At 41.9% G+C, this 15,593-nt stretch overlaps 1 protein-coding gene across 1 annotated transcript in view; it reads left to right on the forward strand.

Annotated features, from left to right (window-relative positions):
- Positions 1-13,165, forward strand: part of LOC140738117 (hepatic and glial cell adhesion molecule-like) — a 72,420-nt gene extending 59,255 nt beyond the window's left edge. The window contains exons 3-5 of the mRNA XM_073065247.1: positions 1,064-1,339; positions 10,193-10,327; positions 11,993-13,165. Of these exons, the coding sequence (XP_072921348.1) occupies positions 1,064-1,339; positions 10,193-10,327; positions 11,993-12,099 (518 nt within the window). The 3' untranslated portion in view covers positions 12,100-13,165. The remainder of the gene's footprint in view (positions 1-1,063; positions 1,340-10,192; positions 10,328-11,992) is intronic.
- Positions 13,166-15,593: the final 2,428 nt, after the last annotated feature.

The raw sequence follows: 15,593 nt of genomic DNA on the forward strand, positions 1-15,593 counted from the left end.
GGGGAGTATTATCTAAATGGTGTGAACATCAGATGTGCAAGAGGGACTTAGGAGTCATCATGTAAGGCTCCCAGAAGGTTAATTTTACAGGTTGAGTCTGTGGTGAAGAAGGCATATGCAATGTTGGCATTTATTTCAAGGGGAATAGAATATAAAAGCAAGGAGATAATGCTCAGCATTTATTAGCCACTCTTAAAGTATTGTCAACAATTTTGGGCCCCATATCTCAGAAAGGATGTATTGTTATTGGAGAGCATCCAGAGGAAATTCACTGGGATTATTCCAGGAATGAAGGGGCTAACATATGAAGAGTGTTTGGCAGCTTTGGCCATGTATTCACTGAAATTTAGAAGAATGAGTGGGGATCTCATTGAAACCTTCCAAATGTTGAAAGGTATAGATAGGGTGGTTATGGAGAGGATGTTTCCTATGGTGGGGGTATCCAGAACTAGAGGGTACAGCCTCAAAACTGAGGGGTGACCTTTTCAAACAGAGGTAAGGAGGATTTTTTTTTGACTTGAGAGTAGTGAATTGGTGGAATGCACTGCCACAGACTGCGGTGGAAGCCAAGTCAGTACATATTTTTAAGGCTGAAATTGATACTTTCCTGATCGATCAGAGCATCAAATGATATGATGAGGTGGCAGGTGTATGGGGTTGAGTGGGATCTGGGATCAGCCATGGTGGAATGGTAGAGCAGATTCAATGGGCTGAATGGCCTAACTCAGCTCTTATGTCTTATGGCCTTGTGTGTGTCTGGTGGGGAAAGACCTGAAATTATGGGAATCCAAGTCATCGAATTATTTAATTATAAACTGCTAAGTTAAGATTCATGGATCATTTTAAGTATAGCATTAACTCATTAGAAGGGGTGATACTCCAAACTTACAGCTAATGATATCTGGACTACTGACCAAAAAAGTGTAAAATCAACATCACACCTTTTATCACCTGATGAATGCTGTAGAAATCGTCATCATCTACAAATGTATATCTTGCATATTTAATCACATCCTACCTCTTGATCATATCTAGTTCATCCATTTTCTGTTTGAATGTACAGTTGCTGTGTCCACTCCACAAGTTGAAATGATCCCTGAGGTTCCACAGATTGGCGAGAATGTGACTTTGCAATGCTCTGCTCAAAAGGGAAATCGCATTCAGTACAGTTGGTACCGATGTGATCTGCCTCTGTCAAGTGAAATGAACTATCATCTGACAAAGAACAACAGGTCCCTGACAATCCAAAATGTGCAGAAATCTGATGTTGGTATCTACAGGTGCAAAGTGGAAAACCGTATCAGCTCTAATCATGTAGATTTTGTGATGCAGCTCTGTCGTAAGTATATCATCATAACTTAATGATATCTTTTGATCACATGAGTAAGGGTTATCATTGCAGATGTTACCATATCAGTGCCAATATTATCCATCCACTTCAGCTAAAGTTATACTTCTTAGATCTGCATTTCTTCTCTGTATACCTCCCTTGCTTCTACTATATAGCCATATAACAACTACAGCATGGAAACAGACCATCTCGGCCCCTCTAGTCCATTCCGAACGCTTACTCTCACCTAGTCCCACCTACCTGCACTCAGTCCATAACCCTCCATTCCCTTCCTGTCCATATACCTACCCAATTTTGTTTAAATGAAAAAATAGAACCTGCTTCTACCACTTCAACTGGAAGCTCGATCCACACAGCTACCACTCTTTGAGTAAAGAAGTTCCTCCTCGTGTTACCCCTAAACTTTTGCCCCCTAACTCTCAACTCATGTCCTCTTGTTTGAATCTCCCCTACTCTCAATAGAAAAAGCCTCTCCACATCAACTCTATCTATCCCCCTCATAATTTTAAATACCTCTATCAAGTACCCCCTCAACCTTCTACACTCCAAAGAATAAAGACCTAACTTGTTCAACCTTTCCCTGTAACTTAGGTGCTGAAACCCAGGAAACATTCTAGTAAATCTCCTTTGTACTCTCTCTATTTTGTTGATATCTTTCCTATAATTTGGTGACCAGAACTGTACAGAATACCCCAAATTTGGCCTCACCAATGCCTTGTACAATTTTAACATTACATCCCAATTCCTATACTCAATACTCTGATTTATAAAGGCCAGCATACCAAAAGCTTTCTTCACCACCCTATCCACATGAGATTCCACCTTCAGGGAACTATGCACCATTAATCCTAGATCACTCTGTTCTACTGCATTCCTCAATGCTCTACCATTTACCATGTATGTCCTGTTTTGATTAGTCCCAACAAAATGTAGCACCTCACACTTATCAGCATTAAACTCCATCTGCCAGCTTTCAGCCCACTCTTCTAACTGGCCTAAATTGCTATGCAAGCTTTGAAAACCTACTTCATTATCCACAACACCACCTACCTTAGTATCATCTGCATACTTGCTAATCCAATTTACCACCCCATCATCCAGATCATTAATGTATATGACAAACAACATTGGACCCAGTGCAGATCCCTGAGGCACACCACTAGTCACCGGCCTCCAACCTGACAAACAGTTAACCACCACTCCTCTCTGGCATCTCCCATCCAGCCACTGTTGGATCCATTTTACTACTTCAATATTAATATCTAACAATTGAACCTTCCTAACTAACCTTCCATGTGGAACATTGTAAAAGGCCTTACTGAAGTCCATATAGACAACATCCACTGCTTTACCCTCGTCAACTTTCCTAGTAACCTCTTTAAAAAATTCAATAAGATTTGTCAAACATGACCTTCCATGCACAAATCTACGTTGACTATTCCTAATCAGACCCTGTCTATCCAGATAATTAAATATACCATCTCTAAGAATACTTTCCATTAATTTACCCACCACTGACGCCAAACTGACAGGCCTATAATTGCTAGGTTTACTCTTAGAACCCTTTTTAATCAATGGAACCACATGAGCAATACACCAATCCTCCAGCACCATCCCCGTTTCCAATGACATTTGAAATATTTCTGTCAGAACCCCTGCTATTTCTACACTAACTTCCCTCAAAGTCCATGGGAATATCCTGTCAGGATCTGGAGATTTATCCATTTTTAAATTTCTTAAAAGCACCAGTACTTCCTCCTCTTTAATAATAGTTTCCATAACTTCCCTACTTGTTTCCTTTACCTTACACAGTTCAATATCCTTCTCCTTAGTGAATACCGAAGAAAAGAAATTGTTCAAAATCTCCCCCATCTCTTTCGGCTCCACACATAGCTTTCTACTCTGATTCTCTAAGGGACCAATTTTATCCCTCACTATCCTTTTGCTATTAATATAACTGTAGAAACCCTTCAATTTTATTTTCACCTTAATTGCCAAAGCAACCTCACATCTTCCTTTAGCTTTTCTAATTTCTTTCTTAAGATTCTTCTTACAGTCTTTATATTCCTCGAGCACCTCATTTACTCCATGTTGCCTATATTTATTGTAGATATCTCTCTTTTTCCTAACCAAGTTTCCAATATCCCTTGAAAACCATGGCTCTCTCAAACTTTTAACCTTTCCTTTCAACCTAACAGGAACATGAAGATTCTGTGCCCTCAAAAGTTCACCTTTTTATGATCTCCATGTCTCTATTACATCCTTCCCATAAAACAAATTGCCCCAATCCACTCCTTCTAAATCCTTTCACATCTCCTCAAAGTTAGCCTCTCTCCAATCAAAAATCTCAACCCTGAGTCCAGTCTTATCCTTCTCCATATTTTTATTGAAACTAATGGCTTTGTGATCACTAGGCCCGAAGTGCTCCCCAACCCATACCTCTGTCACTTGAACTATTTCATTCCCTAACAGAAGATCCAACACTGCCCCTTCTCTAGTCGGTACCTCTATGTATCGCTGCTAAAAACTATCCTGCACACATTTTATAAACTCCAAACCATCCATCCCTTTTACAGTATGGGCTTCCCAGTCTATGTGTGGAAAATTAAAATCTTCCACAATCACAACCCTGTGCTTACTACAAATATCTGCTATCTCCTTGCAGATTTGCTCCTCCAATTCTCGCTCCCCATTAGGTGGTCTATAATACACCCCTATAAGTGTTACTACACCATTCCCATTCCTCAATTCCATCCAAATAGCCTCCCTAGACGAGTCCTCTAATGTATCCTGCAAGAGCACCGCTGTAAAATTTTCTCTGACAAGCAACGCAACACCTCCCCTTCTTGTCACTCCAATTCTATCACACCTGAAGCAACGAAATCCAGGAATATTTAGTTGCCAATCACACCCCTTCTGCAACCATGTTTCACTAATAGCTACAACATAATATTTCCAGGTATCAATCCATGCTCTAAGCTCATCCACCTTTCTTACAATGCTCCTATCATTAAAATAAATTCTCCACCTCCTCCTCTCTGTTTATCTCTAACAGTACAAAGAACTTTACTGTCTTCTTTTTCTTCCTTCTCCCATACATCTGTTCCTACACTCTGGTTCCCCTCCCCCCTCGTATCTAGTTTAAATCCACTGGAGCCTCTCTAGCAAACCTACCTGCAAGATTATTTGTCCTCCTCCAGTTCAGATGTAAACCGTCCCACCGGAACAGGTCCCTGGAAAACTGCCCAATTATCTATAAATCTGAAGCCCTCCCTCCTGCACCATGTCTTCAGCCATGTGTTGATCTGTACTATCTTACTATTTCTAAACCCACCTGCATGTGGCACTGGTAGCAATCCTGAGATTGCTATCCTGGAGGTCCTGTCCTTTAACTTGGCACCTAGCTCCCTAAACTCACCTTTCAGGATCTCCTCACTCTTCCTACCCACGTCATTGGTCCCTTCATGGACCACAACATCTGGCTGCTCACCTTCCCTCTTGAGAATACTGAGAACTCAATCCAAGATATCGCAGACCCTAGCACCAGGGAGGCAACAGACCATCTGGGATTCTCAATCTCTTCCACAGAACCTGCTATCTGTCCCCCTAACTATCGAATCCCCTATCACTACTGCTCTCCTCTTTTCCTTCCTTCCCTTTTGAGCTGAGGGTCCAGTCTCGGTGCCAGAGACGCAACCACTGCAACTTGTCCCTGGTATGTCGTCCCCTCCAACAGTATCCAAAACGGTATACTTATTGTTGATGGGAACAGCCACAGGGGTGCTCTGCTCGTCCTGTCTATTCCCCTTCCCTCTTCTGACAGTCACCCAACTATCTGTCTCCTGACTCCTAGGGGTGACTATCTCCCTGAAACTCCTATTTCTGCCTCTGCCTCCCGAATGATCCGAAGTTCATCCAGCTCCAGTTCCCTAACACGGTTTGTCAGGAGCTGCAGCTGGATGCACCTTTTACAGGTGTAGTCATCAGAGACAGCTGTGCTCGCCCTGACATACTGCAAACGGAGCACTCAACTGCCCTAACTGCTGACTCCATAACCTACACCTAAGCTAATTAGATTAATTAAAGGAGCTTACCCAGCCTTACCTCAGCTGGAGTGAAGCTCGTACTCAGCCTCTGCTCGCTTTCTGAATTCCCCCGCTGATCTCAGAGGCCGACTTTCACGCGCTTGCACAGTTGTGCCCTGTTCAAACCTTGCCTCTGCCTGTTCTCACCGAAGCCTGATTGAGCCAAGGCCGTCCCACTCTGCCTCAGTCCACTCCGACAATGGCCGCTGTATATGGCAGTCTTTCCTTGTAAACCTTTGGCGTGCTACATCATGCACCTGCGGAGTCTAGCCTCTTTGCCCCAATCCATTAAAAAAAACCAGCTTCTCTCCGAGCTTCTTTTACCTCTTCCCTCTCTGCCTCTTGCTTTGATTTAAATCATATTCAAATTTATACTCAATACTTTGATTTATAAAGGTCAATTTACCAAAAGCTCTCTTTACGACTCTATCTACTTGTGACGCCACTTTTAGGGAATTATGTATCTGTTCTCCCAGATCCCTCTGTTCTTGCACTCCTCGGTGTCCTACCATTTACCTTGTATGTTCTACCTTGGTTTGACCTTCCGAAGTGCAATACCTCACACTTGTCCTTAATAAACTCCATCTGCCATTTTTTCAGCCCATTCCTCCAACTGATCCAAATCCCTCTGCAAGCTTTGAAAACCTTCCTCATTTTCCACTACACCTCCAATCTTTGTACCATCAGCAAATTTGCTGATCCAATTTGCCACATTATCATCCAGATCAATGATATAGATGACAAATAACAATGGACCCAGCACTGATCCCTGTGGCACACCACTAGTCACAGGCCTCCACTCAGAGTAGCAATCCTCCACTACCACTCTTCAGCTTCTTCCATTGAGTCAATGTCTAATCCAATTTACTACCTCTCCATGTATACCTAGTGACTGTATCTTCCTAACTAACCTCCCATGTGAGACCTTGTCAAAGGCCTTACTGAAGTCCATGTATACAACATCCACTGCCTTCCCTTCATCCACTTTCCTGGTAACTTCCTTGAAAAACTCTAATAGATTGGTTAAACATGACCTACCATGCACAAAGCCATGCTGACTTTTTCTAATAAGTCCCTGTCTATCCAAATACTTGTAGATCCTATCTCTTAGTATTCCTTCCAATAATTCACCTACTACCGATGTCAAACTTACCGGCCTATAATTTCCCGGCTTACTTTTTGAGCATTTTTTAAACAACAGAACTGCATTCTCCAATCCTCCGGCACCTGACATGTGGATATCGACATTTTAAATATTTCTGCTAGGGCCCCTGCAATTTCAACACTAGTCTCCTTCAAGGTCCGAGGGAATACCCTGTCAGGTCCTGGGGATTTATCTACTCTGATTTGCCTCAAGACAGCAAGCACCTCCTCCTCTATAATCTGTATAAGTTCCATGACCTCCCTACTTGTTTGCCTTGTTTCCATAGACTCCATTCCAGTTTCCTTAGTAAATACAGATGCAAAAATCCATTTAATATCTCTCCCATTTCTTTTGGCTCCATATGTAGCCAGCCACTCTGATCTTCAAGAGGAGCAATTCTATCTCTTACTATCCTTTTGCTCTTAACATACCTGTAGAAGCTCTTAGGATTATCCTTCACCCTGACTGCCAAAGCAACCTCATGTCTTCTTTTAGCCCTCCTGATTTCTTTCTTAAGTATTTTCTTACTCTTTTTATACTTATTTCTTCCTTGTTGCCTATACATGTTATACAGCTGTCTCTTCTCTATCAGAGTTCCAATATCCCTCGAGAACCAAGGTTCCTTATTCTTATTCATTTTGCCTTTAAATAGGAACATACAAACTCTGCACTCTCAAAATTTCTCCTTCGAAGGCCTCCCATTTACCAATCACATCCTTGCCAGAGAACAACCTGTCCCAATCTACGCGTTTTAGATCCTTTCTCATTTCTTCAAATTTGGCCTTTTTCCAGTTTAGAACTTCAACCCGAGGACCAGATCTATCTTTATCCATGATCAAGTTGAAACTAATGGTGTTATGGTCACTGGAACCAAAGTGTTCCCCTACACACACTTCCATCACCTGCCCTAACTCATTTCTAATATTGCATCCTCCCTAGTATTGATCTATATATACATCTATTTATTGATTTAGAAAACTTTCCTGAACACATTTCACAAACTCTAGCCCATCTAGACCTTTAACAGTATGGGAGTCCCAATCAATGTGTAGAAAATTAAAATCCCCTACAATCACAACTTTCTGTCTCCTGCAGTTGTCTGTTATCTCTCTGCAGATTTGCTCCTCCAATTCTCGCTGACTATTGGGTGGTCTATAATACAACCCTATTAATGTGGTCAAACCTTTCCTGTTACTCAGCTCCACCCATATGGCCTCAGTAGACAAGCCCTCTAATCTGTCCTGCCGAAGCACTGCTGTAATATTTCCCCGGACTAACAAAGCCACCCCCCCCCCCCCCCCACCTTCATCCCTCGCCCTCTATCACGTCTGAAACATCGGAACCCTGGAACATTGAGCTGCCAGTCCTGCCCATCCTGTAGCCAAGTTTCAGTAATGGCTATGATGTCATAATGCCATGTGTCAATCCAGGCCCTCAGCTCGTCTGCCTTTCCCACAATACTCCTCGCATTGAAATATACACACTTCAGAAGATTATTACCACCACACACAACCTTTGTGACTTTGCATGAACTACTAACATCATTTATTTTTACCCCTGTTCCACTATCTACTCTGACACTCTGGTTCCCATTCCCCTGCAAATCTATTTTAAACCCTCCCCAATAACACCAGCAAACCTCCCTGAAAGTATATTGGTCCCCTTGTAGTTCAGGTGTAACCCATCTCTCTTGTACAGTTCCCACCTGACTTAGAAGAGGTCCCAATGATCTAGAAATCTGAAACCCTGCCCCCTACACCAGTTTCTCAGCCATGTGTTCATCTGCCAGAGCATCCTACTCTTAACCTCACTGGCACGTGGCACAGGCAGCAATCCGAAGATTACTACCCTCGAGGTCCTGTTTTTCAACTTCCTACCAAGCTTCTGTACTCACTCTTCAGGACCTCCTGACTCTTTCTACCTATGTCATTGGTACCGATGTGTACCACGACATCTGGCTGATCACCCTCCCACTTTAGAATGCTGTGCACACAATCAGAGATATCCTTGACCTTGGCACCCGGGAGGCAACAAACCATCCGGGAGTCTCTGTCACGACCATAGAATCTCCTGTCTGTACCTCTGACTATGGAGTGCCCTATCACTACCGCTCTCCTCTTCTTCCTCCCTCCCTTCTGCACTGCAGAACCAGACTCAGTGCCAGAGATCCCACTGCCGCAGCTTGTCCATGGGTAAGCCATTCCCCCCCAACATTATCCAGATCGGTATACCTGTTTTGGAGGGGAATGGCCACAGGTGAACCCTGCACTAACTGCCCTTTCCCCTTCCCTTGCCTGACGGTAACCCAATTACCTGTGCCCTGTTCCTTAGGTGTAACTACCTCCTGGAAGCTACTATCTATAAACTGCTCAGTCTCCCAAATGATCCGGAGGTCATCCAGCTTCTGCTCCAGTTCCCTAATGCGGTCTGTTAGGAGCTGCAGCTGGATGCACTTCTTGCAGGTATCGTTGTCAGGGACACCAGAGGTCTCCCTGACTTCCCACATCCTGCAAGAGGAGCATTCCAACATCCTGCCTGGCATATTCTCTAGTCTGAACAAAAAAAAACTTACCAGAACTTACCCTCGCCTCTGCCTGATTGAGCCAAAGCCGTCCCACTCCAACTCAGTCCACTCCAACGATGGCCGCTATGACGATGGCCGCTGTATATGGCGGTCTTTCTTTTAAACCTTGGTGTGCTACGTCACATGCCTGCGCAGTCTAGCCTCTTTTTCCTGAGCCGTTAAAGAAAAAACGACTTTCCCTCCGTGATGCTCCAGTCTTCCACTCTCAACCTCTTGCTTCGATTGAAAAGACCGTTGAAAGTTTTTCTCTTCCTTTTAAACCTTGGCACGCTACGTCACGTGTCTGCGCAGTCTAGCCTCTTTCCCCGATCAGTTAAAGAAAAGAAAAAAACGACCTTCCCTCCGCGTTGCTTCAGTCTTCCACTCTCAACCTCTTGCTTCGATTGAAAAGTTTCCCAGGAACCTTCCCCTGGTATAGACAACTTCACACACTTCTGACCCCTGGCACTCACAAACTTCTAGCATTTTGCTCAAGCCTTCTGCAGTGAAGACTGATGAAAAATACTTATTCAGTTTATTTGCCATTTATAAATAAATATAAAATAAACATTTGATGATTCTGAGTCTGTACGTGCTGGAATTCAGAAAGATGAGGGGGGATCTCATTGAAAACTTTTGAATGTTGAAAGGCCTAGACCGAGTAGATGTAGAAAGGATATTTCCCATGGTGGGAGGGTCTAGGACAAGAGGGCACAGTCTCAGAATAAAGGGGCACCCTTTCAAAACAGAGATGCGAAGAAATTTCTTTAGCAAAAGGGTGGTGAATTTGTGGAAGTTGTTGCCACATGCAGCTGAGGAGGCCAGGTGATTGGGTGTAGCTAAGGCAGAGATTGACAGGTTCTTGATTGGACATGACATCAAAGGTTATGGGGAGAAGGCTGGGATCTGGGGTTAAGGAGGAGAAAAGAAAACGATCAGTCATGATTGAACGGTGGAGCAGACTTGATGGGCCAGATGACCTAATTCTGCTCCTATGTCTTATGGTCTTATGGTCTAAATATTTACTGAACTCTTACATTTAATTTCAGTACCATTGAGTGAAAACCCAGTCATCTATGGGCACCTTGGATATGGTGGTTATCTGGGATATATTGGGTACATAATCCTCATTGTATTGTGCTGCCAGAGGAAGATACAAGCAAAGAAGTTGTCAACAGAGAGTGGTAAGAACACAGCAGAAGATGCAGACTAAATGCTCATAGAGTCAGTTGCATTTATACTACATGGAGGAAAACCCTGTGGTCCAGCTCATCCATGCTGAACAGGTTGACCACCTGAGCTTGCCCCATTTACCTGAATTTGGCTCATATCCCTCTAAATTTTTCCTCTTTGTATACATGTCTAAATGTCCTTTAATCTTTGCAGTTGTGCCTCTCTTGACCACTTCCTCTAGCAGCTGGTGCACTTCAGTAGTGTATGCTTAGCAACTGCTCTACTCTCTATAAACACATGACTGTGGCTATGTGGCTAGGCATAGTTCAAATACCATCTATAAATTTTCTGACAATACAACCATTGTTGGTAGAATCTCAGATGGAGACGAGAGGGCGTACAGGAGTGAGATATACCAACTCATGTAGTGGTGTCGTAGCAACAACCTGGCATTCAACGTCAGTAATATGAAAGAACTGATTGTGGACTTCAGGTAGGGTAAGACGAGGAACATATCCCAATCCTCATAGAGGGATCAGAAGTGGAGAGAGTGTGCAGATTCAAGTTCCTAGGTGTCAAGAACTCTGAGGACCTAACCTGGTTCCAAAATATGGATGCAGTTATAAAGAAGGCAACACAGTGACTATACTTCATTTGGAGTTTGAAGAGATTTGGTATATCAACAAATACACTCAAAAGCTTCTATAGATGTACCGTGGAGCGCATACTGACAGGCTGCATCACTGTTTGGTGTGGAGGGAGGGTCTACTGCATAGGACCGAAAGAAGCTGCAGAGGGTTGTAAATTTAGTCGGCTCCATCTTGGGTATTAGCCTACAAAGTATCCAGGATATTGTCAAGGAGTGATGTCTCAGAAAGGCAGCGTCCATTATTAAGGACCTCCAGCACCCAGGGCATGCCCCTTTCTCACTGTTACCGTCAGGGAGGAGGTACAGAAGCTTGATGGCACACTCAGCGATTCATGAACAGCTTCTTCCCCTCTGCCATCTGATTCCTAAATGGATATTGAACCCATGAATCCATTGAAACCATCTCTTTTTTAATATGTATTATTTCTGCTTTTTGCATGATATTTAATCTACTCAATATATGCATACTGTAATTTATCTATTTATTATTATTATCATTTCTTCTATATTGTGTATTGTATTGAACTGCTGCTGCTAAGTTAACAAATTTCATGTCACATGCCGATGATAATAAACCTGATTCTGATACCCACCACCCTCTGTATGAAAAACTTGCTACTTAGATCCCCATCAATCTTTCCACTCTTATCTTAAATCTAAATCCCTACAGTTTTAGACTCTCCCTGTCCTGGGAATAAGTCTGTGACCATTCAGCTAATCTTTGCCATTCATAATTTTATAAATATCTGTAAGGTCACCCTTCAGAATCCTATGCTCCAGGCAAATAGACCCTCGCCTATCTGGTCTCTCCTTATAATTCAAGATCTCCGTTTTGGTAATGTCTTTATGAATTTTCTTCATCCTTTCCAGTTTAGTAGCATACTTCCAATAGCTAGTCACAGAGCTGGGTCCCGTGAGGATCTAGGTACCATGTGATGACCAGTGGTACCAGTCACACAGTCTGATTGTGATTCACATTCTCTAGTTCTCTTCATCATCTTACATTTATATTTTGATTTTGTTTCAGAAACAATTTATGAAAACAGCCATATAAGCAAACAGATGGCTCTTTCCAGCATGCATGACACCAAGATTTTGAGCAACATACCAAACAGAAAGCAAAGCATGAGATAATGTAACCACATTTTCTCAGATCTTGCTACTAAGGTACGGTTTGGAGATCTACTACTACTTGGCTTAATTTGCCATACAGAGAAGAACATATGCCAATCATTACTGAAAACTCAAGGTTTGATTCTTTCAGCTCACATTCCTTGATGCATAATTCCTGTCAACATATGGCTTTACTCCAATCAAAGGAATTTTAGATACTGTTAATTTGACAGAAAAGCAGAAAGTTCTACAGAACTGGAGACACCATTGTTCATGCTATTGCAAATAAAATTCCCTTAATTAGAATTTATTCAACTAATAAAACTGCAAAAATAAGTTAGTGACCAACAAGATTCTATGATTGTGCTGTTTGTTAAGACTTTAAAGACATTGGAGTGGAATTCGGTCATTCGGCCCAATCTCCTGCCTTCTCCCTGTGACACTTGACAGCCTTACTAGTCAAGAACCCATAAACCTCCGCTTTAATGACTTGGCCTCACTCTGATTGACCACACTCTGGCTAAAGAAATTAGAACATAGAAATCTACAGAACATTACAGGTCCTTCGGCCCACAATGTTGTGACAACCATGTAACCTACTCTAGAAATGGCCTAGAATTTCCCTAGCGCATAGCCTTCTATTTTTCTAAGCTCCATGTACCTATCTAAGAGTCTCTTAAAAGACCATATTGGATTCACCTCTACCATGCACCCACCACTTTCTGTGTGAAAAACTTACCTCTGACATCTCCATCGTACCTACTTCCAAGCACCTTAAAACTATGCCCCTTCATTGTTATCCATTTCAACTCTGGGAAAAAGCCTCTGATTATCCACATGATTAATGCCTCATCATCTTATACACCTCAACCAGGTCACCACTCATTCTCCATCGCTCTGAGGAGAAAGGCCAAGTTTACTCAATGTATTCTCATAAGCCATGCTCTCCAATCCAGGCAAAATCCTTGTAAATTTCCTCTGAACTCTCTTTTCCACATCCTTCCTGTAGTGAGAGGACCAGAACTGAACACAGTACTCTGTGGGGCGAACTGAGATCTCAAATAGCTGTAACATTACCTCATGGCTCTTAAACTCAATCTTATTGTTGATGAATGCCAACGTGGGCAAAGTACTGGAGAGTTTAACATCGGTAGCTGAGCGAAGGGCGCTGAGTAGGCTACGGTCAATTATGGAAAACCCTGAACATCCTCTACATAGCACCATCCAGAGACAGAGAAGCAGTTTCAGCGACAGGTTACTGTCGATGCAATGCTCCTCAGACAGGATGAAGAGGTCAATACTCCCCAATGCCATTAGGCTTTACAATTCAACTGCCAGGACTTAAGAACTTTTTTTTTTTTTAAAGCTATTATTAATGCTTTTTGAGTTAGTGATTTAGATGCATATCATATTATTACTGAGTTAAGTATTGTATGTAAGGAGTTTTTGCTACAACAAGTGTATGGGACATTGGAAAAAATGTTGAATTTCCCCATGGGGATGAATAAAGTATCTATCTATCTATCTATCTATCTATCTATCACCATATGCATTCTTAACAACACTGTCAATCTGTGCAGCAGCTTTGAGTGTCTTATGGGCACGATCCCCAAGATCTCGCTGATCTTCCACACTGCCAAGAGTCTTACCATTAATAACACAAAAATACAACTGCAGATGCTGTGGATCAAAGAATACATACACAACGCTGGAAGAACTCAGCAGGTCAGGCAGCATCCGTGAGAAAAGAGTAGCTAATGTTTCGGGCTGAGACCCTTCATCAGGAAAGATGATGAAGGGTCTCGGCCCGAAACGTTGGCTACTCTTTTCTCACGGATGCTGCCCGACCTGTTGAGTTCTTCCAGTGTTGTGTACGTATTCTTTCTTACCATTAATAATATATTCCATCTTCAAATCTGACCTACCAAAATGAACCACTTCACACTTGTTTGGGTTGAATTCCATCTGCTTCTTCTCAGCCCAGTTCTGCATCCTATCAATGTCCTGTTTTAACTTTGACAACCCTCCAGACTATCCACAACACCCCAAACTTTTGTGTCATTAGCGAATTTACTAACCCACCCCTATCCTTTTACATTCTCATGCAGGTCATTTATAGAAATCACAACAGGAGGTCACCCAGAACAGATCCCTGTGGGACACTACTGGTCACAGTCCTCCATGCAGAATACAAACCATTTACAGCCACTCTTTGCCTTCTGTGGGCAAGCCAGTTCTGGATCCACAAAGCATGGTCTCCTTGGATCCTATGCCTCAGTACTTTCTGAATGAGCCTTTCATGGGGAACCTTATCAAATGCCTTACCACTCTTACTTCATCAATGTTTTTTGTTACATCCTCAAAGAATTCAGTCAGGCTTGTAAGGCACGACCTGCTCTTGACAAATCTATGCTGACTATCCCTAATTGGATAATGTCTCTCCAAATGCTCATAAATCCTGCCTCTCAGGATCTTCTCCAACAACTTGCCTACCACTGAAGTAAGACTCACTGGCCTATAATTTTCTGGGTTATCTCTACTCCCTTTCTTGAACAAAGGAATAACATTTGCAAGCCTCCAACCCTCTGGTAGTTCTCCCGTCCCTATTTGGCATTACTCGTGGGATGGAGATACATAAGTTATCATTATATGCAGATGACTTGTTATTATATATTTCTGATCCCGAGAAATCCATTCCTGCAGTTATATCATTGTTAGCTCAGTTTAGTAATTTTTCCAGGTATAAATTAAATCTTAATAAGAGTGAATTGTTTCCCTTAAATAGACAGGTTCCAATTTATGGAAATGTACCTTTTAAATTAGTTAATGACTCTTTTATATACTTAGGGATTAAAATTACAAAAAACTATAAGGAGTTATTTAAGGTTAATTTTTTACCCTTAATTGATCAGATTAAATGTTTGTTCACTAAATGGTCACCATTATCTTTTTCTCTGATAGGTCGGATTAATGCTATTAAGATGATTATTTTACCCAAGTTTTTATATATATTTCAAGCGGTACCAATTTTTATTCCGAAATCTTTTTTTGACAATGTTGATTCAAAAATTTCCTCATATATATGGCAGAATAAAAATCCTAGATTAGGTAAAAAAATATTTACAGAAGGCAAGGAAGGAAGGTGGATTGGCATTGCCTAATTTTAGATTTTATTATTGGGCAATGAATATCCGATATTTGATATGTTGGTTAAAGGATTGGGATTTATCTTTTAGCCCTCATTGGGTAAATCTGGAAACAAAATCTGTACAAGGATTTTCATTGGGTTCTATTTTAGGGTCTTCTCTTCCCTTTGCTCTTTCTAATTTGCAGAAACGAATTGACAATCCGATAGTCAAACATACTTTACGTATATGGTTTCAATTTCAGAAATTTTTTGGGTTGAATCAATTTGTTTTAACTATTCCTATTGTATCCAATTTCTTTTTTCATCCTTCTATTATAGACCAAGCTTATTCAGCTTGGAAGGCTAAAGGATTACTACGATTTTCTGA

Source organism: Hemitrygon akajei, chromosome 2 (genome assembly GCF_048418815.1).
Source record: "Hemitrygon akajei chromosome 2, sHemAka1.3, whole genome shotgun sequence".
Taxonomy (NCBI): domain Eukaryota; kingdom Metazoa; phylum Chordata; class Chondrichthyes; order Myliobatiformes; family Dasyatidae; genus Hemitrygon; species Hemitrygon akajei.